Raw genomic sequence first — 23,927 nt, 5'->3', positions numbered from 1 at the left:
AAAAAAAAAAAACTAAATTATAAAAGAAAAAAAAATACACCAGATAAAATGAAAATTAGTTTATTGATATTGTATGTACCAAGAAATGTTTCTGACTCAGAAGGCATGGAAAACCATTTTCTTGCAGTCCAACATGTTATATTCTATACAGAAAAAAGATTCATGCTTGAGAAGAATTAAGGAAGCACTTCGGTTTGGCTGTCAAATCATCAGTAATGATGCTGCTGAGCTTACTCTCACAAGTCCTTGTCACAGGCTCATTTTACATCTAAAGGACCAGTGAGGTGGACACGTAGCAGACCTGCACATTCTGTATTTATACGGAGCATTACAGTACCATCTCAGCAACATACAGCCACTGTCAGGAACAGAAGAAGCAGCATTACACTGGTCCCTACGTGATTTTTTTTGCTTTTCATTCAGAGGAAATTACAGTCTAGCTATTCTACTTAGTAGAAAAAAAATGTACACATTATAAAATGAAAAATTGTATTTTAGGTAAAAAAAAAAATATGCAGTTAATTGGCACATGTATAAAACTTATTTATACATTTGAAACCTTGTCGCCCATTGAAGTTTAAAAGACAAATATAGTGCTTTTATCTGAACTGTACAATAATCATTCCTGCAAATAAGTTGTACATGGAATAGTATACAAGCAAAAATACAAAAATGCTGCAAAAGCAGAATACATTTGACTTCCATAGGTGTGCATGATCTGCGACAACTAATATATCTGAAAACAGACTTTTTTTTTTTAAATATAATTATAGCTTCTAGCTTTTTAGTGGTAAAAAATGTCTGGCTACCTTTTTGGTCACATATCCATTTTTGCACTCACCATCTTTCAGTTAAAATGGTTTCAGCTGAAGTTGGTTAAAATATTTAGGGGAAAACAGTGATGAAAAAAAAAAAAAACAGAGTAAACGATGAACATAAATCACAACTGACACCTCAGTTGTGATTTATGTCCCACGTATATTCCTGCAACATTCAAGTCAACAGCTGTAGGTGTTAACGCTGTGAACAGCACAGCACTATCAGTATAAAAAGGGTACTGCAAAAAATGTTCTATATGATAATGAAATATATGAGCTGCATGAAGTCAGACTACAGAGCTGCTACCTTAGCAGACAGAGTCAGTACTGACTGGCAGTTTCCCACTGCGTCGAACCTCCTTCTCTCTTTTCTCTCTCATTTTCTCCATTTTCTCCAGGGCCTTACGCATGTCCTTCAGTTTTTTCTTGATTGTTGAACGGTCACTCTGACTCGACACACCAAGTGCCTGAAAGAAAAAAAACAGAAATATAGTGTAGAATAATCTGACCATACTTAAAAGTCACAAAAAAGGACTTAAATGGTACAACCAATATTTAATCATTAATGAATATACTGATATTTTTTGTATTTACTATAATACCATGTTCATCAAAGCACCCGCTTACCCAAAGTACTCTCAGAGTCTGCGTCATATTATCAGTATGTGATTAATTTTTTATAAAAAGATGGTGAAAATACAACTGGAAAACTCCTTTTAAGTATCTTGGCGGGGGCAAGTTTCTAGCCCTGGCCTTCTTCTTTTCTCTATACCATACCATACCCTCAACTACACGCACACGCACGCACACACACACCAGAAGCAACTTGAGATTTATTGATTTGCACAAGGATTCTTCCGCAGCATGTCTCATTTGTAATCCGGCAAAAAAGAAACATGCCACACCACTATTCAAATCTCTGCATTGGCTTCTAGAAGGTTTAAGTCTAGGTGTCATAAGAAACCTCATCGAGGTTTACAATCCCTTCCAACCAGTGCTCTGCCAGTAAAGGGCATTTGGTGGTCCCTTCTATTTTCTGCTTGCTTGATATCTCACTTTTAAGTTGAAATAATTCAGCATAAAAAAATATCCATATGCTACAGATCAGCAGCGATGTACAGTTCCTATATCATCCTAATTCTACTTCCATTGTTTTAATTTTTCTTCTTAACAACCCTAATGTTATTTAACCTTTAAGTAACATAATGAAAAAAATTGTTATTTGATATTTTTATTTTAGTATTTCTAGCTCAAAATCATCTGGCCACAAGGTGGCAGTCAAATGCTTGCAAGCCCAGACTGAATAATCACCAATTGGTTTGCAGTAAGAGAGGAGTCTTCCCACTTTACATTCCCACTTTACTCTTTAATTATCCTTACAACAACATTATACAAGTAATATTATTGTTGAATGCTGTTTTGGTCTTACCTTAAGTTTCTCACTGTCCAAGAGCAAGAGCTGCTGACCATCCACTCGCTTGGCTGTGAATTCAGGTGTGTACTGGTCCATATTCATACCCATCAACCAGTGACACACCTGTTGAGTGGTCCATTCAGAGACAGCACGGTTCTGCCACTGATATTCTTTTCCCGAAGCTACTGGGTCATCATCCAAAGTCTGTAGAGGGCACAGATAATACAGATATATAAAAAAAGAAAACTGTTTCTTTAGTAATAGTGTTAATATGTATTTTTATAATTTGTATGTGTTTTTGTCATTAATGCATAGCTAAGTGACAGTACTGAAATGCAAACATCAATCATGTTTTAATGTAACATTTGAAGCAATTCAATTTTGTTACTGGTAGGGAAGTTGCTAAAAAGGAGTTAAAGAGAAAAGGGAGACGCAAAACCTAATAAAAAAACAAACAAACAACTAAGGCCAACTACAAGACCGTATACAACAAACAAAAACGAGATGTAGTACAAGCTCTGATGAACAAAACCCTGTGTAATGTACAAATCCTTCAAACTAGTCCTGAGTATCGTGCAATAACAGCAAAATAACATTCTCAGATGCATGTCCAAAAAAAAAAAAAAAAAAAAAAGAGGGTGAGACACCACTGAGCAGGCAGCAGAGCAGTCAACAATGTTCTGTGGTTTGCCAAAGCTTGTAAAGAACATGAAGCACTGGTTGTCGGTTTCAACAACAGCAAAAGTACAAAGTAGTAACATCACAGCTGACTTAAGAAATGCTAAGCCACGAAAACAGTTCTAACACACACACACACACATGCTGCTCTTATCTATTCCATTTCCATTCATGAGTTAATCTTTGCTATGAAAGGGGAAGGCTCACAGAGCATGCTTGAGAATGTCCCCTTTCAGCTGCATCAAGGCATCCCACACGGCTTTTGTGACTGTGCAACAAGGAGAGCACTCACCTCACTGGAAGAGAAGATTAAAGTGTGTGAGCGCCCAGACAGATTGGGTTCAGCAACTAACCCAGAGATGTCTGAACTGGGACTGGCTGCATTAGAATCATCTATGACTGAAAAGCTCTGCAATAAGTGAAAACAAGGAACGCATTTACTAGAGTAACACACGACTAAGCAACAATTCTGTACTACGACAAGCAAAAATGAAGCTACAGGTGTGAGGCAGTTAGAGCAGTGTTGTTTTCATTGGGACTAAATTTATAATACATGATTCAAACTACAGTAACAGCTTATCTTTGATTATGAGTAACTACATGACTGTGATCTTTAAGATATGAAAGAAAGAAGCTCTAATTTGTAGCACAATATTCAAAGTGATTAAAACTAAAACCAATCCACCACCAAAACTACAAGTACATCTAAACTACAATAACACCACTTCTAGGTGAAAAGGAATTCACATTTTGCTAATTTAGTCAAGCAGATGCTTTTAAGTGAACTATTAGTTCATCAAGTCTGCATTTTCACATATATTGCAGTCTAAACATTTATCTGTGTCTTGTTTCTAAGACACTGAAGTAGGTTGACATGGGAATAAAGGTAATATCCAAAGACTGTTGCCCCAGTCATGTGCAAGCTAAGGTGCAGTTGAATTTCAACACTATAAAAATTGAAATCACAATACAATTTATTTACATTGTAGCAGTTAGTGTTTACTCAGCATATCTTGCATCAAACTTCAGATTAGCCGGTGCAACAAGCTACAGAAACTATTCATCTTTTCTGCTTTAACACAAGCCACATCTTTCTAAATGTGAATTAAAAGAAAATCAGACAGTTTCCTAGAGCACTGCTCACTACAAAAGCAACAGTGAATTATTTATAGGATGCGTTGAAGTGAGAAATCACACATTGCAGTGCTACATTCGTTAGTAATATGTGTCATCTAAATCAAAGGTAAAACAAAAGTTTGTATACTGTACCAAATCTAAAGAGCGACTGAATAAAGAGGACCAGGAGAGATTTGTCTGTTTGAAGGAAACATGGCTCAATGAGACAAATGTCCAGGCAGCAAAGCACCATAATACAAACAACAACAGAACCAAAAACTGTGCGCTAGGTAATTATGTCTTTTTCGTTCAGCTCGTGCCTTGAACTCATTAAACAGTATCATGGGAACGTCAGCATGACCGCAGCATGTGTAACAGTTACCAAGGCATATCACTGGATGCGTTTGATGTGTCACTGTGTGCAAACTCATGGCATAACCACTAAATTCATTCCCACTAGCTCTCTCTGATGGATAACATTTGGATCTAGTTATTGTAGTCTTATTTGGAGATTTAGATTTCAGCAATTCCCAAAATGTTTAGTGTTGATCAAGGACAGACATAACTAACTTATGTTTGTGATCCCTTATATAGTGTAAGAAACGCAAACAAATATCTTATTAATGTTGTGCTCAATACAAATACGGTCTGTATTTATTTCCACTGTAAATTAGAAAATGTTACATAGAATACCTTATTTTTCCGATCATGACTTTGCTCACTGCTGGTCTCAGTAGTAACATACGGCAGGCTGCTGCTGGAGGACGATGGCTCCCTGTCTCTATCCCTCTCCTTGTCTCCAAACCAGGAGAAGGGCATGCAGGTAGGGATGGAAGTCATGGAGTCTGCAGGCGACAGGTTCCCTCCAGATTCCTCCAGTAACTCTGCTGACCCCCTGGACATGTTAGAAAATAAAACATTCACAGGCTTATATTTGACAGAGGGAGTAAAGGAGAAAACAAAAACATATTTCAATATTCGGTACTGTTTTCCTTACATTCTATCCACAGAATGAGAAGAATTGTGGAAACTGTTTAAGCATTTGATGAGTGATATTGAAGATTTATAAATAACCCACTATTAGTCAATGATAGAGAGATATTTTTAGGATAATAATAACTGAAAATAAATGTACTATATACTTGTAACACTTCTAAAAACTTACATAGCAAAGTACAACTCCCAAAAAATATGTCTAAAGAACTCTGAAAAAGGCCCACAACAAGCCATAAACAAACAGCTTTTAACTTGTTATATATGGTATTTAATTGAACCTGCTGTCCAAAGATGATCTCGTCTCCTTGTCGTGTTTTCTTCCTTTACCACCTGACTTCCGGAGGCCTCTGTTTGGATCATTAGTAACATTTGCCCATTAAGTACAGAAAAGGTGGGAACCTCAAAGCTGTAAACAGTGATTACTGTGGAAACTTACCCAAAGTCTGGAAACCGTCTTTTAGGTTTTCCTGCCGGTGATGGCTCATTTAACTCCTCTGCAAAAAACAACAATTTTCAGTCTCAATAGAAATATAGGAGAAAGTCTCACCACTTTTGGGTTTTACATACCTTTTAACTCCTTACCCTTGCCTTTGGACTCCCTCTTTTTGGCATTGCGCGACAATTTAGAAGGGGATTGTGGAGATGTGGTTTCTTTTGGAGGAGACAATGACAGACTTCCAGTGCTTTCAACACTATCACCATGGGATGGTGACAAGGATGGGCTGCTAGACAGCTCTATCCTATGTGTGGATCCAGCTTTAGCCAGGCCTGGGTTATCTTTCTGTTCATTTCCAGGAAAGCAGACAGGCACTGGTAGGGACAAGCTCTCCTGAAAAGACCTCTGCCTCCTGGGAGATTCTTGCTCCTCCTGCTCGTCCTCGTCTTCAGTTTCCTGATGGGAAAAAAGTCATTATTTAAAGGGACAATCAAAGGAAGTGTGAAAATAAAAAGCTATTCATATAAAATAAAGCTCCACTCCTCAGCTCTGAGGGTGGGTCATGAAAACACACACACACAAACTGCTACCTCAAGAGCAAAATGTGTTACCAGATTTGCAATATTTCAAAAGCTTTGCTTGCAAAAAGGCAAATTGGCCACAGAATAAGTGGTAGTAAAATTGACAGCTCTCCTCGCTGCCTGCCCAACGTTTGTGAATCATCTTATGTTTAATTATCTAAAAATCTAAAATGACAATGCTCTGCATCTCTGCAGTGTAATAGCGTTAGCTGTTGCAGGTTAACCTGAGAGTGACTTGAAGCAACAGTGAGATTCTCCTTTAGTTTGTTTCGAGATGGCGGCTGACGTTTGGCTTTTTGAGCCAGCAGCCCCTTTGCTCTGTGTGCACTGGTGTCCAAGCGCTCAGTCTCAGGCACCAATTCACTCCAATCTTGCTCTACATCAGAGAATAAAACAAATGCATGTCACATAGGTCATAAACACAATGTATTACTGGTTTATTTATTTACCAGAGTTCACTGAAATGCATTATATGTGTTTGTGAATGTTTTACGGATAACACAATGAAAATATGACGTATGCAATTTATTTTTTATAACTGTAGTAACCCTTTCTACCTAGCAGTGAGTCAACAGATTTTGTATTGGTAACAGAATCTTGGCTGCTTAGTCTGTCCTCTGCAGCAGAGCCATGACCCCTGAGAGACTCCACACCTGAGGCCGCTCCGGACTCCAGGACAGCTATCTGCGGCCAAGCAAACACCAAAGCTTTTTACAGTGTCTCTAGAAAGTCTATCTATAGTGGTGTATAAAGACTTTCTATGCAGGTGTCTTACCCTGTTCTGCAAGCCCTCCAGCTGCTCCTTGTACCACTTGTCTTTTTCATCTAAACTTTTTTTCAGCTCCTCCTCTTTCTTCACAAAGTCTATCTCTCTGGGGATGGAACAAGGAAGTGTGGTTACCCATTAGTCTTTTTTTTATGCAATTAAAAAGAAAAAAAAATCATTTTGTGGCAACTAGGTTTTCATAGTTATTCTGCTAACAGAGTAAAAACATTGTTTCTTGACAGGCTTTTTTAAATGTAGTTCTACAATGTTTTAAATACTGTGGAGGAAACCACATTCATGCCCACTGTACTGTATAAGGGAAGCAGAAAACCTGAATAGTTGGCATGGCAATATACCACTGTCACCATGTGGGAAAACCTTATGTGATTTTGAAACCTCTTGGTTTCCAGTTAGTGTAGGTACTAACCTACACTACAAAACAAACAGATTTTAGGAAGCACATCTGTTTGGAAAAAAACATTTTTTTAAATCTTAAATTTGTAGGGACCATCAGCCAGACACAAGTAAATATTGTTACCTGTGTCTACAGAGATTAACAGAAGGAAAAGAGGGAGTATATGCACGTAGTAGGGGTGGAGGGAGGGTGCTGTGCTGGAATGTTTGATCTATTGAGTATCCAATGCTTTGCAATTTGAATTTGTATTTATAAAATTGTATTTGATTATCTATTGTTTTTCCATATGCTTTGCAACTCCCTGGGGATTGCAGATGAAAATTTGCTATAAACTAAATCTGGTAAAATCTCTTTTCACTGTATGAGATTAATGTTCCTTTATATGGTCCCCAATAAATAAATGTATTAACAAAAAAAAACAAAAAACAAACAAAAAAAAAACACCAGCAACAATAATAATAGTAATATTAACAAAATTGTATGTTTAAATTGCACTGTTTGTGGTCATTTAGTTAAAAAAATAGAGTCACCCTGCTTCAAACACACAATGATTTTTGGACAAAAAAACATTTGCAGCACAAACTTCAGTCGGCATTTAAGAGAGCTTATGAGGCAAAAGAAATTTAATTTGGACTGCAGAATTACATACCTGATTATAGTGCATCCAGAAAGCACTTAAACTTTTCCATATTTAGTTGTGTTACAGCCTTATTCCAAAATAGATCAAATTTCTGGATACTTTCTGGATGCAGTGCAAACGTGTTTCTCTGAAACTTGCTAATAACATTTTAACATTTCTGTCTTTAGGTTAATATAGTTTAGCTACTTTCTTAACTAATGAAAGTAGCTAAAAGTTCCAACATTTGTTGTATTTTATTGTGTTCTGCAAATAAGCTGATATAATCAAACCACTGAAACAAACATCACTGACCCTTCCAACAGTCAAGTGTTCTGTAACTCTGGACAAACTCACTTCTGTTGGTAGTCCTTGAGCAGTTTCTTGGCCTTGTTGTACTTTTTGTCGAGGGTTTCATATTGGGCCTGAGTTTCAGCTAATTGTTCATTCACAGTCTTGCACAGAGCCTGGGATTCCAGCCAGAAATTCTCCAACTTTAGAATTTTGTCATTGCTGTCCTCGATCTTTTGCTCCAGTGCGGACTCCCTTGCTTCCCACAACGATTTGTCCTCCTCTAATTCCATAAGCTATATAAAGATATTGACATATAAACTTTGGTTGACAAAACTTGTTTTAGCTATCTGTGTGCTACTTATATTTGTATGAAAAACTACTATTAATATAATTAAATAGTAAACAGTACAGGAACAGGAAACAGGAATTAAATCAGACAGTCTGTCTGTTATCTTGTTATCCCATTTTTTAAACAACTTACTGTAACAGCCCTGTTCAAAATGTTCATACAACATTATAATGTTGATTAATCAACACTATAATGTTTTATTGAGTGTACAGCTTACCAATAGACTATCAAAACTAGTTTGCAATGCAAATAATACTATTCATAATAATGAGTCATTGTTAGGACATAAAATGTAACTTTCAAAAGCAGTTATCTAAGAAACAATTCTCCAAAAACTTCTCATTTAATGTAAGAAAAATTACACTTGGAAGAAAGATTAGAAAATGTACAAATGTTCTTATATAGTCTCTAACACTACCGTACTCATTTATATATATGTAATTAGTTCTCTTGTATTTTATGTCAATATCTTTGAAAGCAATAAGAAAGTTTACTCATTTCCATCATACCTTTTCTTTTAGTTGATGTATTTCAGCTGTGGCAATGCTGTGTCTGAGCTGCAGCTAAAAAAGAAAAACAAAAACATTTTGTTATCATGCTATTGAACTCCTTGTTGACCTAATAGAAAAAACCTAAACCTAGAGACTTTAAAATGACATAAGGCTCATGTCATGGCTTGATACCTCTTTGAACTTGAATGTCATCTGAGAGCTATCCATGTTGGTTGGCATAAACAAAGATTCAGAATCAGGCAGCTCAAACACCTCTACGTTCCGCCCTGGAGAGAAATTGGAGCCCAGAATCCTCTCATCAGCTCCTTCCTCCTCCTCATAGTGTTCCTCCTGAAATATGATATTACACATGGCATCACATGCTGTGAACACCAACACACCCTACATGCTCAGGAACATGCTCAGCATGTGTCCGCAAACCACTCAGCGGCACCCTTAACACAATTTGAAGTGAAACCTTTTAATCAATACGCTATAACAGATCAGCAATGAAATTCTGACTGAGAGGCAGTTTTCTTTGTGTTTAGCAACACATGTCTGTAGCATATTTCCAGTATTGACATATGAACATGAAGAACCTGCTCTCTGGAAAATAATGTGTTAACACACAAGCATATACATATATTTTGCATACCCATAGAGCCAGTAGAACAGTGCTTACTTCCTCACTCTAAGTCATGCAACATAGCTTTTTGTGTCAAGTAAATGCCACATATTTTCCTTGTTTTGTCTCTCTATCATAAAAACAGAGGCTTGTGATTGCTTGAACTGTAGAAAGCAAATATTTCAACATCTCTTGCAGACAGGCAGTAGTTGAATGAACACCTTCCAACGCAGCAGAACAGTGACACATTGCTTACTCATAGCCAGGTACTCACTTCCTGGTTAACAATAGTGGTATTGGACTGGGCATGGTTAAGGGACATATTTAAGTTTTATATTAATTACGAGTTCCACCTTGTGAATAACCTTCATTTCAACACCTAAGCCATAATTACTAATGGGAGACACATATTTTTGAGAAGGACAGATATATTTCACCTCACCATACAGACATGCCTAAATACCAGGCAAATAAGAATTATTCACATAATCGAAAGTCTGTTGCTTAGCATAACTGGGACAAAATGTAAGGTATATGTTTTTATATCATCAGTGCGAATTATGTTAATCCACAATTAACTATCTCTGTAAAAATAGCTGCCCTCATGATGTGCTAATATGGAAATCTTTATGATCTCTACCATCAACACCATATACACAAACATGATTTAATATTGAGCAAATACTTTTAGCAACTCACCTCCTCTGTGGAGTGCTCATAGGGGTCGTCCAAGTGTTGTTGCTGGTGCTGCTGGTTCTTCTCCTGCTCCAATGTCTCACTGATGAGGCGGGCTACCTCGCTTTGTGTCCCTGGCTTCTCCCGTCCAATCAGGAACCTGTTATTTATAATGACACACCACAACATGGAATATTTTACTTGTTGCCTAGAAATACTCTAATGCAGCTTTTGTGTCTTACTCCCTACAGGGAAATGCAAATGTTGGGATGGAGTTTAGGCCTAACAACATCATGTGGTAATATTTCATTTGCCTATGATAAATCATTAACATATTACTTTGTGCTGCCTCATTCACCTGAGAAAAAAACACAAGTAACTTATGGCCCCTGGAATATTAAGAAACAAACATACTTAGTTGTTTACCAATTATTTCTAATCACAGTGAAAGAACAGTGTCTCATTAATGTCAACAGCTTTTTTGACCCTGTTATTTTTAGTTACAAAGTAGATGGGCTTTAAGCTGACCTCACTGTGCCTTTGGTGTTCTTCAAGACTGTTGCAGCAAACAGCTGGGTGACACCCACAAGACTGATACCATCCACCTCCACTATCTGGTCGTTCACCTGTATGCTAGAGAAAAGGGATAGTGGGATAGTGATAGTGATAGTGATTACAAGGAGAGTTTTTCAAAGCATTTCATAATAAGTAAGCACCACCTTCAGCATAGTAATAATACAGTAGCCCCAGTGCAACTAACAATAAGGCACATCTAAAAATGGTTGGAAAACAGAAATACCACTGAGTTATTTAGCTTTCTCATGAGGTTCTAAATAAATTTGCCGGTTTGGGTTGTGTGTGTCACTAAAGGGAGAAGGAATTCCTAGAGTGTAAATATAAAAACAGTTGCAGTGAGTGCATGACATGTTTCCAGTTGTATAAAAAAAATATATAAATAAACATTCTTGTGACTCTTGTGTGCAAAGTGTTTAGGATTGTGCAAAACGGGTTTAGCACTTTTAACTCACCGTCCATCTTTTTCAGCTGCTCCTCGCTCTGTTATGGTTTTCACAAAAATGCCAAGCTTTTCCAGACCTTGGTCTGCTCCGACTCCCATTCCTATGATACTGATTCCAAGCCCATTGTCCCCTAAGATACAATGCAGAGAACTTATAACAATTTCAAAGAGTTGGAAAAAACTGCATAGCAAACACACTCTATGTGCCAACAGTTCTCATGTTCATCATCATTTTTTGTAGTGATATGGAAACTTATGTTTAGGAATTAACATTTAGTGTTACCAAACTCACCTTTCTCAATCTCCACAGGAAACACATCCATCTTCTCCACTCTCTTCTCCAGCTCATACTCTGCAGATGCTGCAACTGGATCCACATCATCATTTCGGCGATCATACTCCTCATTAGAGAAGGTACTAAAGACCTGTATAGGTCAAATGTGCTTAGTTACAATACACTACTTACATTACACAGGTATACAATTTTTCCTATTCATCATTAGGCAGACATTGGATGGTAAGGGAGAATTACGCTTATATTTTAGACTTTTACTAGAGGAAATTAAGGCACTACTGAAGCACACTTCAGCAGCCATTGAAGGATAGTAGAGCAATTTGTAAGATTTTGAGCACTGACTACTAATATGCACACACTGATTCATCAAACTCATATTTTCTTTCCCATTTTCAGTAAGACAGAGAATATGAAGCGGTTTTCTAACTGCACAGACTGCCTCTTCCAACAAATATTATTTTTTGCATCTTTCATATAGGAATATCACATTTTTTATACAGATGTAAATGAAGTATCAATGACAATGAAGCCGGTCTACATTCAGGAGATTGTCTAGAGGACTTTAATCATAGATTCCAGAAGTTGTAAACTTTGCAGGCAGGCCTCAGAAAGAACTGAATGTGTCCAAGAAGCTGTTTTTGGTGGCACCTATAAAGCATACATGCATTACTAAACATTAGCAGCGTGAAAAGAAGGACATAGCTGGGGAGAGCTAAGTAGATAGGGCAAAGAGTATTGTTCAGAGGACACAAGGGTCATCAGCATAGTAAAATTAAATAAATTACAATGCAAAGAAAAAAAATTATGAATCCCCTAAGCTTCAGTCCACAGTCTTTTCCTCAAAGCTGGTGTTATGACATGCATGGTTTATACATACTCTGTGCAATTTACCTACACCTTTCTGTGTGGATTTTCTATGCCCGTGCTTGTGTGCATTTCCTCTAGGTACTCTGGTTTCCTCCAGCAATACAAACTCATGCATGTTAGGTAATGGGTGAATCTAAGCTGCTCGTAGGTGTGAGTGTGAAATGTAAATGGTTGTCTGTCTGTGAATGTCTGTCTGTGTATCAACCTGGAATATTCCTTTCAGTTATTACAGGGTGTAATGGCCATAATCACAGCCACACAATGAAAGGTTTAAGTTTTGCACACACAACCACAACATTACCACATTTAGTCATAATAGTGTGCAGACAGTTAATTTAGGTTTTATAAAAAACGGTTATTTATAAAAAATTATGCACATACATTTAGTAAACACTGTTTTGTCAAGCATTTGTCAATTCTTTCTTTGTTATATCAATTAATTTCTCTTTGTCATTGAGTTACCTGTCTGAGTTCCTATTTCTAGCATGGCAAAGGAGCTGGCTGAGGGCGGAGCCTAGTTTAAAGAAAACGCCCAAGCCAAGGACCAGAATAAGAGCCAGGGACTGGAATTTTGGGGATTAAACTATATTTATAGCATTATTGACCTGAGTTATAATTTAGATTTAATAAACCTATACATTACATGTCCTGTTTATTTGTATTAATTGTAGAGCTGGTACTATTTTTGTCTTTGTGATCCCCTCTCATTTTAAAATGGTCTTATCAGCTAGGATTTATGCTCCTCTTTGTCTTTTTTCCATGAGGTTAATCTCTCCTTGTTGTGTCAGTTTAATGTTATCAGTCAATTTGTTGAGTTATTCTTTGTGTATAACCTTTCAAAATAGTTTTATTTATTTGACCTTTTCTACAGGTCCAGAAATCTGTTGTATATTTAATATTGTTTATTTAATAAAACCATGATGGACTCCACGATAATAAAACCCAAATAAAATCCACCTGTTGCATTTTTTGCTTTCTGGTTCTGTCCCTGACACAGATATGAAGCACTGTTGTGGGAAAACAGGAAACTACATAAGGTGCATACAGTATAGTTGTTGCGTTAGACACTTGCTTAGGATTATATAAATGTTCGGCTCATTTCCATAAGGTTTCTATCACACTGTTGTATTTATTTCAGATTTATCCTCTAGGCATAAAGTCAAGTTGGTGACCTAGAACAGCGTGGTTCTTGGAAGAGCAAAAGCAATGCTATGCACTAACCAAGGCATGCAACTGCTTGCATGCTCAACAAAGTAATTAGTAGGGGTTGATACAATAGTAGTTTATTTTTTAACAAAGTCTGGCAAAATATTTATTACTTTAGAAAAGGTTTGGCCAAAGTTTGACAATATATTTATTGGGGGAATATGTTTTCAAGGGATGAATGGAACACAAATTCACCTGTATTCAGGACCCTAAAGGAATACTTTGGGATCTTTGTAGCTGGTCTTAATAAAAACTTGAGCGCTATTTATTCATATAGAACAGGCTGTTGGCCAATACACTGTAAGAAATGAGGGCCTTACAATACAGCCCTCATTATTTTTAAAAATTAACTTCAAAGTTCACCATCTATGATTTATATTAAACTGGGCCACAATGATTCAGAATTTATCGAAGTTACAGCATTTATAAGACAAATCTTACTCTATTGTATACCCCTGAGTTCCAGTGGAGGTATGATCTACCAACTTTTCACTCATGGTTACAGAATAAATTAGAAATGCAGTACAAACTAATTGTGTCGAATAAAATTACACATGCATGAAACAAAGTATGTGGATGAAAACAAGGGAAATCAATCAAAATACAATGCATAAGCAGTATATGAATCTGTTGGTTACCATGACATTCACCGGCTGACAAGAGATCACATGTTACTCTCCTCTTAAGCCTTGTTGCCTGTTAGTAGGTGATGTTACAGGATTTACAGTTTTATTACAGTGCTGTCCTCTGAGAAATCTCCAGATACACTTAACAACCTGCAAACAATGTATTTATGTCAATATGGTGATTTATGTACATTTGTGGAATCTGTGGACACTTTCAGCCATTGCCTGTTATTTAAGACAACATAAAAACAATAAACACCAACCATCCATGTTGGCAGAAACAAATTCACACTGTCTGGATGAAAATCAAAGAAACACTGCAGCAAATCACATGCACTTATATAATCCAAATGCAGACTGGGAGCCAGTTTTATCAAATTATTAGTGTCCCAAAATCCAAAATTGCAAAAATGCCCCAGCTGTTGAATCTGTAAAGTACAAATTTGCTTCCAAGTTAACTTTGTTCACAACTTGTGAAGAAAGCTGGTAAATGGAACATCTAAATGAGCCATGAGTTTTATATTGTTGTCATAGCAATCAAGGGACGGTCGGGGAGAAAAAATTGAAATTTGAGGAAAGTGCAGATTGTCTACAGAGCAAGGTCTGTACAGTGTGGCCCTCATTTCTTATAGTGTATTTGTGTTCTAGATAAAAGCATTCACAGACACAGTGAAAAGCAAGAAAAGTTTGAAAGACCAACACCCTGTTCCATATGCATAAATACCACTCAAGTTTCTATTAAGACCAGGGTGAAATATTCCAAACTATTCCTTTTACAACAAGAAACAGCATGTTATTAGCCCCCAAAAATCCAATTGCATGGGGCATCAACAACTCATCAACTCTAAGTGCAGAATACTGTGATGGTTAACACAACAATTTATAAATAAAAAATTAAGAGATCAACCTTGTTTTCTCAAACATTTATCGAAATAGAATCATAGTGTGTGATCCGTTCATTCTCTACACTAATTCTTTCCGTGCAACTGCAGACTTTTGCAGCGGTTATAACATGGAAAATTCCCCCATTGTGGCACAAATAAAGGTTTATCTTATCTGGTAAACTTTCACATGCCCTTCTCATGTAGCCTCTCAAATGAAATGAAAGAAAATTAGAAAGTAGCCGCAGCAGTAAATCTATCACTTCTCTCCATCAACCCAAGTGAGTCCTCCTTCTGAATCTTTTTATACTACAGTTACAGCCCTGACCTCCTTTTGTGTGGCTAACCCTTTGAGTATATTATGCAAATAAGAATACGTGGATTCCTGACTGGGATTGGTGCCAGACATACCCACATTTGTTATCTAGCCTGCCTACCACTGACTAATTGGAGCTCAAGACTAGGATGCTGGTCCAATCAAGCTACAACAATCTCTCCATCAAGCTTAGAAAATGCCGCTCAGTGGTAAGTCTTACTGGCTGTAATTTAATGTAACCAGTACTGCACTATGCCACTTGAATTTATACCCAGTACTTCATGATCCCCCCCACCCCAAACTTGATTCTTGCCTAATTTAGATGGTTAAAAATAGAGTCACAGAAGTAGAGCAGACATAAATTTTATTAGGAATACAATATACTTTATAGTTTAGACTTTGAAGAATTTAATAATTAAGGCTTGAAATGTAGGCTAACAGAAAATACAAAGAACCACTGCATGTGAGACCAGCTGAGAACCAGCAGCTCAGCCTGGCCTCCCAAGTCTTTCTTAAACAATGTTCTGTTTTTTTCTGAAACCTAGGCAAGCAAGACAGAAATCAACCTCTTTATTACTAGCTTTTTCTAACCTCACTGATTACTGTCCCCAGTTATCTGACTAAATACCCATTTTCTTTTGTCATTTCACAAATCCAGTCCAACTAAATCTACTACTAAAAGACACAACTGCTAATCAGGTACATGGACTTCACGTATGGGAGAACAAAGAAAAACTCATTTATTTTCTCCATGACCTTCAGCATATGTGTGGGATCTCCCCCACAACTCCAGGGGTCCATTCACTCCATGTATACTCACACACAGATGTACAGTACACATGCCCACACCCTAACTGAAACTCAATCCACCTTTCCCTCGTTCTCCTCCACATAACAGAATACCAGTGTGGGAAATGAGTCAGCAGCTGTGAAGAAAAGCAAACCTCTTTTCTGTGTAAAATGGGGGCTGACCACTGGATTGGGGAAACTGTAATATAAGAAGGCCTTTTAAAAAAAACAACAACAACAATTTAAAACATACATTTAAGATCGAGCTGGGGCAAGGGTGGCAGCCTGGCACAGATCACAGAAATAAGAAAAGACAGCATCAGGCCTAGTTTTTAGACCATGTGTAAACACACCAGGAAAAACACAAAATATGCATTTAGTACTTCCTTTGTGAAAACCTATAGTATTAACTGTTTGTAGAGTTCACATAGATTAGCTATAAATGAAACTATTGTACTTTCCCTTGTTTAAACTTTTGTTAATGTGTGACCTACAGCACTACAGAAAATTATGGCGGCATGCCATAATGGAATCATATTTCCAAAGAAGTGCAAACATAAGCAGGTTTAACAGGTTTGTTAATAAGTGGCCAAAAAAGCAACTTTTGTCTCACTAGGGCCGGAGAAAACGTAGCCACAAAATTAAAAATGGATCTTTTAACGTGTTTGTCTGTAATTGCATAATGAAACTACTTAAGGCAATCATAGTCATGCCACGGATCATTCCATGCCAAGTTGTTTAATGACCGGCATTGACTTGACAGTATTAGTATTCCACTCTGTCTTGTCACACAGTCACCCACTAGCCCAGGTGGCTGGAGAGAACTCAAATCCTATAAGAGGACTGTCTCTTTGCTGGTTGGCTGAGGGTGGAGTCATGTCAGACACATTCCTCCAGCCAGCAGAAGACACATGTCAGATAGGAAATGGAAAGCATAACACTACATAATGAATGGGCCACAAAAGTATGAGTACAAACATGGAGTATGCTTCTTGTTCTTTTCTCAAATTACATGACATTAAGTCACAAAAGCTGAAGATTCTGCCCCTCTGAAATAGCATGGATTAAAAATGCAATTGTTATGTGGTTACATATATTTATCTAACTATCTGAGCTTAAATGTCCAAATATATTAAATAAATGTTTTAGTGTGGGGATATGGTAAGTTAAACTGCTAAAAGTATGTTTGGACAGTGGCAAAATCATACAGTGTATCATACAGACATTATGTTTTCTATCAAAGTGTACTTGGACTTTGCTTCATGTTCCAAATGTTCTTATGTACAACATGCCACACACAGCTAAAGACAACCGCTAATGATCTCACATAACCACCTTAACAATGACTTCACAATCTTTGTCCACAACCAGAAAATACACCTACAGTAGGAGTGCCGACTTTTTGCCACACTACAGCGTTCAGAGCAAATCTGAATGTTGATGTAGAATCAAACTTAAACTGAAACAGAAGTCAGCAAAGTGATGCATTTCTGAATAAGGACATGTCTTGACATACTATCTAATATTACATGCCTGGCATTTATGTAAAGTAAAGGGAAGCAAAATCCTCAATAGAAAGACCAAAGAAATAATATAATGTAGGGGTGCAATATTTATACTGCTCACACAGCCAGAAGGTAAAGCAAACTTATGCAATGACACAGCAGCAGTGGGAATACATCATCTCAATGCCCTACTATATTTAACAGTTGCCATATATGCAGATGATTCTTTCTATGAACATTATGCTTAAACATGCAATATTTTGCTACATTGCAAACTGATTACATTTATATCAATGCCACTACATATTAAGTATATTATATGTATTTATCAATTATTAATACACAATATCTGCTTGACGATCTAAGAAGCTTTCATCCAGGTTTCTCTTTCCAACCCTGATAAGAGCGATACATGTTGACACTGTATGTGTTCTTTTCTTCACAAAGAGGACCTTTCTTCCACACAGGACATCTCTGTCAAGAAGTCTCAAGTTACATAGGGACCTAATCCCATTGTGAGCTACAAGTACTTCCTCTCTCCTAATTGGCTACAAGTCAAGTGTGCTAGAGCACAGTGCCAGTTAAGACTAACAGACTGTGGAGAATGATGCAGTATGGGAAGCCTGAGTTAGCAAGGCCACAGGTAAAGAAATGTTGGTTGTGGGACATTTGTGTCACTTAACTGGCTAATGGGCACCATATGTAAACTTCACCTCTAGCTTACATCATTGTCTTGGCAAATCTCTTCTAGTATTCTTTCTTGCCTCTGTACCACTACACCCTTTCATGCAATCATGTTATATACTATTAAGCAGAGTTTATTTCTGTCATAGCTTCACTGGGTGGAGGAGTTCCACTGTTGTTTATGTCCCTTCTACTCCAGCTTCTGGTCCCCACTCCCAGGACCCCCTGCCAGGATGACTGGGTTGGGGCGGGGGATCCACACCCTGAGATAACAATACAGTTTAAATCCTAGATAAACACTGAGCTGTTCACAACGATGTGTTTTCTCCTGTTTTATCCAAAATTTTGACTAGATACATTGATGGTGGAATATCTATGAAGAAAGAAATTACCTTTATTTCCACCACACCCCTAAGACAACCACTGTATTTGTTAACCCATGCCATGTGGCAATACTAAAAAGACATTACTTCAACTGAAATAAACCTTGGAGGACAACACTGTAAAGCTGGAAGATGAGGGTACAATGAGGGATTGTAATGTAGCATTTCCTAGTCAGAGGTTACTGCTCTGGGAGGGCTACATAAACGATAAGATATAAATGCAACTGACATTTGGACACAGGCACTTAGACATTTAATATTGAAATATGATAAGCACAATTTTTAATGTAGAGTTAAAGTAAAAGCATTCTAACATTAGTAATTTTGTCACTACAACCCTATAATGGAAATGTAGGACTTCTCAATGAAGTGAAACTAGACACACTCAATAAAACAAAATAAACCAGAATAAGAAAACAAGAGTGCTTTGTTTTTGCTTTTCATAAAAATGATTTATTTGCTATGCAAATAAAAAAATCTGAAATTCTCACACACTAACATGATACCCTTGCTATCAGTTATGAAATAAAATCCATTAATTCCTCATGTTTGTTTTGGACAGAAGTGAAAAGTCCCTGATGAGTGCTACATATGATTCATGAAATGAGGAGGAGCCGCTCTAAATGGGTGAAATTACAAATCCAGACTAATGACTCAGGATCTCACATTTCTCAACATCACTACTGTTGTTCTCCTTCAGCTGCAGCCCTGCTTTCACAAGCTTTTATGCAAAGTCAACAATGCTTCCAAAAATACCATACAGCATTTTGCCAACAGGATAAAGGACACGAAGCTGTCAAAATACCAGCTTCCTGGTCAAAAGATCACACAACCCATACTTTGGACTTTCTGAGCTGTGACAAAGTTTGTCTGATGATACAGTGCAGAAGCTGTGACGTCAACATGACCATAAGATTCAAAGCCTTCATTCTCAGCCTCCATTAACATACCTCATGTCTGAAGGGAAACGCCTTGTTCAGACAACATTGCTGAGTCAATGACGCAGTGAATTGTAATGACAATGTTGTGCAAAATGTTAATGTTTCAGGTAAGTATAAAATACTTACCAGAATGGGGTCAGTAGAGAACATGATTTTCCTCTTTGGGGGAAGCTCCTCCTCATCCGACAGACCAGGTGCTTCGTAACAGTCATCATAATCCCTACACATGTGATCTTCCTCCTCCTTTTCCTCTTCTTCCATCTCTCCCCTAAGGGCCTGGTCTACATCTCTGTCATCTACAAATGCTTCATTTTCAATACCGTACACCAATGGAGAGGCTTTACCCAAGGTGCTCTGGCCCACGTGCTCTTCAAGCTCACTCTCTTCCTCTGCTGCCTCATCATCTTCCTCACAATTAAAATCCCCTTCCTGACTCACAACTACACTCTCAAATAGCTCATTGTCCTCCAGGACTCTACCTTCACCCACAGTCTCTACTAACATGTGTGTCTCTTTTGCAACATCTTTCACTGTGACCTGATGACTAGCGTTGCAGTTCAGTTTTTCTGATGGAGAAGTTCTTTGCAGGTCTGATGGCAAGTCTTTGGAGCTTTGCACCTTCTGCTCCTCAAACACATTATCTTCAACATTCTCATCTTCATTCTCTTCACTTTCTGAAGATTCATTTTGAACAACTACTAGTTCTGCACGTACCATGCCCACCCCTCTGGAGTCCAATGATGAGGTCTGGCTGGGTGACTTCTCCCTAGTAGGACTATGTACAACATTGTCATTAGGCTTGGCTTTTTCAGAATATCTGGCCCTATTAGTGTTCTGAACGCCACCAAATGATGGAAGAGGCTGCTTCACATCCCTTGGTGGTGGGCTCTGTGGCTTGCCTTCATCCCCACCAACAGATGTCCTGTTAAATCCATCACCAGATGATGAGGAGCGTTTGTAGCCAAGGCTTATTGCAGTTGTTGGGTCTGGTGACAGGGGTTTGTTAGTGGAACCAGTTGTTGAAGAAACAGATTTGCAAGCTGCATTTGTACCTGCGAGTGTTGGTTTCAGCCCAGTATTAGACCCAGGAACTGGAGGTTTGTTGATGGCACATGCTGTTGGGAATGTATCTTTGTTAGTGGCATCAGTTGCCGGTGAAGAGTTAGGGGCTTCTTTAACAGAAGTAGTAGCCTTGTGTAAGATGTCCTTTGTTGGAGAGGTAGGTGGTAAGTGTTCGGCAGTACTGTGTTGTTGTGCAGTCACCATTCCAGCTTTTGCAGCAGTTGTGCTGAAGTCCTCTGAGTCTTTCTCAGGCATGTAATTCTCCAACCTCTTGGACATGGGCCCAGCATTCAGTGATGGTCTAGATGCATTCTTTTTCTCAACATCAGTTGCCGGTGTTTGTTCTGATTTACTAGTGATATCTGAGGATCCTGACACTCTCCTTGTGCTTTTCCCATCATCAGATACACTTCCGAGGGACAAACGACTCACTGGTCTGTTTGGAGACTGCTTTTCAGCTGCTGGCTGCTCTTTGATGCCTCTTTCAAAGAGTTTTCTAGTCACAGAAAATTTCTCTGCCAAAGCCACTTTGTCAATCTCCACATCCTCCCCCTTGGGTGTTTTATCTAAACTGTGTGATTCAGGGCTTGTGACATTGCTGAAGTTAACTCGCTGTGTGTTGACTGGAAATTGCGGTTTTGGGGGGGACACATCAGGCTTTAAGATCACTTTTGATTCTTGACTCTCCTGTTGCTGACCATCCATCTGTAGGAATATGTTTTTTATCTTGTTCACTCTATTCCCAAAGGGTCTCCCCCTCGAGTCCTCTCGGGTATCGCTCGAGCCATTTGCATAGGATTTGGCAGCAGCCTCCGATTTTGGTCCGTCGAATGAGCATTTAATAGCGTGGAAGTCTGTCTTGAAGGCATTTCTGTGGGGGGATGCGCTCCTCACGGTCCTCTCGCCTGCTTTGCTTTCTGTTTTGATCATTTTATTTGTTTATCACCGTAGCCCAATTAGAAAAGTTGTTGAAGGTTTTTCTTAACTTGTAATCATCCGCTTTACGCGAGCGGTGCCATCGGGTCCGGCGGAGCTTCTTTGGAGCACTGTTGTCTCAATTTAACACTCAGAGCGAAGACGTCTGAAGGGAGAAACTGACAGTAACTTATGTTAATACAGAGAACAGGCACCATCAAGTTAACTGTTATTCCTAAATGTAGTCGCTTAAACTTGGTTGATACGCAGTTGTCCTTTTCAACATTTGGTCAATAAAGTCAAAACAACAGGAATACATGCAGAACTTTTAGGCTGATAACGTTAACGTTAGCACAACCATTCGAACGACATTTGGTGGTTGTCTGACTACTGGCGTTAGCTAATGTTAAGCCAAATCTGTTAGCCTCAAAAGAAACTTTAGATAGCCATAAACTTTTGCCGTACTTGCCACAATGGGTTAGTGTGTGCTGTTGGTAGCACCACTCCACAGATAAAAAAGGCGAAACAAAGTTAAACGTACTGGGCCAACAGATCAGTACAAACCGACCGCCAGTAACGCTAACGTTACCTCAGTCTGAACAATTCATTGTGACATTTCAAGTACGAGCCGTTGAAAATGTTAGCGCACAACACGACACAAAGCTAAACAACTTTAAAGGGCTCTCACCTTCTCCTCGTTTCATCGCGCTGAGCGCCGAAAGATTGCACACAACGTCCCACTTTGACAGTATCAAACTTGTCCCTTCTTCTCGCTCACCGCCATCATTCCCCGCTCCGGCAGCGTTTCCCAGCCTCCTCCTCGCACTTCCAGAGCTGTCGCGGGCTGCGCGCGCACACACAAGTCTTTCTGTGCGGCCTAGGAGAACAGAGGGAGTCGGGAGCGCGCGCACATTCCAGGACTGTAACCCACCACCAGTCCTCTACTCTCCACACCCTCCTCTGTCTCTCTCCAGTGCACAGCATTGAGACACGAGGAGCTGTGCGGAGAAAAAGAGTGTAATGCATTATCAGAGCTCACCAAGACCCGTGCACAGGCCAAAGTCCACACCCTGGTTGCAAAAGCAGCTCACCTGAGTTCGTTTACATTGTGCATGTTTTGCAACCAAGTAGGCAGAGCGAATTCTACCTGCCAAAGAAAATGGCCTCTCCATACAAATGTTATATTACTCTATGTAATGTTCTGCCTGAGCGATTGTTTTCATTATAGTTTGCCATTAAAGGGGCACTCCACCAAATTAATACATGAAGTTTAGACCAGGAGGCGTGTTACATAGCCTGTAGACTTTTAAATTCTTGCTTTGTATAGCAGCCCAGGGTTTTGTTGGTTTGGATTTTTTTTTAAATGACGTGACACATTCTTTTAGCTTATAGCTTTAAATCACAGCCTCTCCGTATTGCAAATATATGTCGTACTAGTTGTACCTGCTTGTTTAATTCAGAAAATAAAACGATTCGTTTTTTGTTGAGATAAGCTGTAAAAATAACAGTGTAGTCAAGATTTCCTTGGTGGCTAAGAACCTAGGTTGCAAAAATATTATCCAATCATATGGGCCTACTGTAGGAAGCAGAGGACAAATCAAGTGGGAGAAGATACTCAGTGAACTCCAACTTGTATGAATATCCACTGAATATTTGAATATTCTCTAAATGTTTAGTGAATTTAATTTGCTCTTTATTTTTATATCACATTTATCAAGTCATGTATAAAAGGCTTTGTATGTTAAACTTAGAAAATTTAAAAGGGCTACACTCCCTACAGTCCACTTGTGTAAAAGGACATGTCACGTAACAAAATGCAAAGAGGGTAGTAATTATTGATAAATACGAACCAGACTGCAGCAAGAGGCTTAGGCAGATGGTGATCTATTTATCGGGCATTTCTGTGGACATGGCCATTCATTTCAGTTGCCTAAAGTGTAATCCCATCTACATTTTTAATTCTACAAAACATGAAATATTGAATCCGCTGAGGTTTTGTCTTCCAGAGAACTTACTTTTTGTCCTCATGATTACCAATCTTTTAATAAACAAAATGGAAATAATATAACATTATTGAAGTCCTTAAACCCATTACATTAAAGATCTCTATTAGTGTTTTCTAACATTCAGAGAGACATCTCTGGAAAAAATCCAGTTCTCAGGCATTTC

General features: G+C 38.3%; 1 protein-coding gene across 7 annotated transcripts; it reads right to left on the bottom strand.

The window, feature by feature from the left end:
* Positions 1–44: 44 nt before the first annotated feature.
* Positions 45–22,734, bottom strand: ppp1r9ala (protein phosphatase 1 regulatory subunit 9A-like A). 7 transcript variants are annotated; one of them, XM_067516299.1, is made up of 20 exons: positions 22,447–22,732; positions 19,908–21,937; positions 11,581–11,713; positions 11,299–11,419; positions 10,799–10,903; positions 10,295–10,430; positions 9,163–9,321; positions 8,989–9,042; positions 8,194–8,423; positions 6,815–6,911; positions 6,597–6,723; positions 6,264–6,415; positions 5,590–5,914; positions 5,459–5,516; positions 5,301–5,369; positions 4,720–4,921; positions 4,180–4,224; positions 3,203–3,319; positions 2,248–2,436; positions 45–1,285 (listed from the first exon to the last, which is right to left on the bottom strand). In XM_067516299.1, exons 2-20 carry the CDS (start codon positions 21,771–21,773, stop codon positions 1,127–1,129), a joined length of 4,344 nt encoding a protein of 1,447 aa, XP_067372400.1. In that variant the 5' UTR covers positions 21,774–21,937; positions 22,447–22,732; the 3' UTR covers positions 45–1,126. The 7 variants fall into 7 exon arrangements, with proteins under 7 accessions (XP_067372400.1, XP_067372403.1, XP_067372401.1 ...); XM_067516302.1 differs by having other exon boundaries at positions 5,605–5,914; XM_067516300.1 differs by having other exon boundaries at positions 19,908–21,924.
* Between the last annotated feature and the right edge of the window lie 1,193 nt (positions 22,735–23,927).

This window comes from Channa argus, chromosome 9 (assembly GCF_033026475.1).
Source record: "Channa argus isolate prfri chromosome 9, Channa argus male v1.0, whole genome shotgun sequence".
Classification (NCBI taxonomy): domain Eukaryota; kingdom Metazoa; phylum Chordata; class Actinopteri; order Anabantiformes; family Channidae; genus Channa; species Channa argus.
This window is presented reverse-complemented; position numbering and strand designations above follow the sequence as displayed.

Coding starts and splice junctions, on each gene's coding strand:
- ppp1r9ala (XM_067516299.1), bottom strand. CDS start 21,773: ATGATCAAAACAGAAAGCAAAGCAGGCGAGAGGACCGTGAGGAGCGCA. Junction 2,437..3,202: donor TAATCTTCTCTTCCAGTGAG/GTGAGTGCTCTC, acceptor TGCCCTCTACAG/ACTTTGGATGATGACCCAGT. Junction 1,286..2,247: donor TGGACAGTGAGAAACTTAAG/GTAAGACCAAAA, acceptor TTTTTCTTTCAG/GCACTTGGTGTGTCGAGTCA.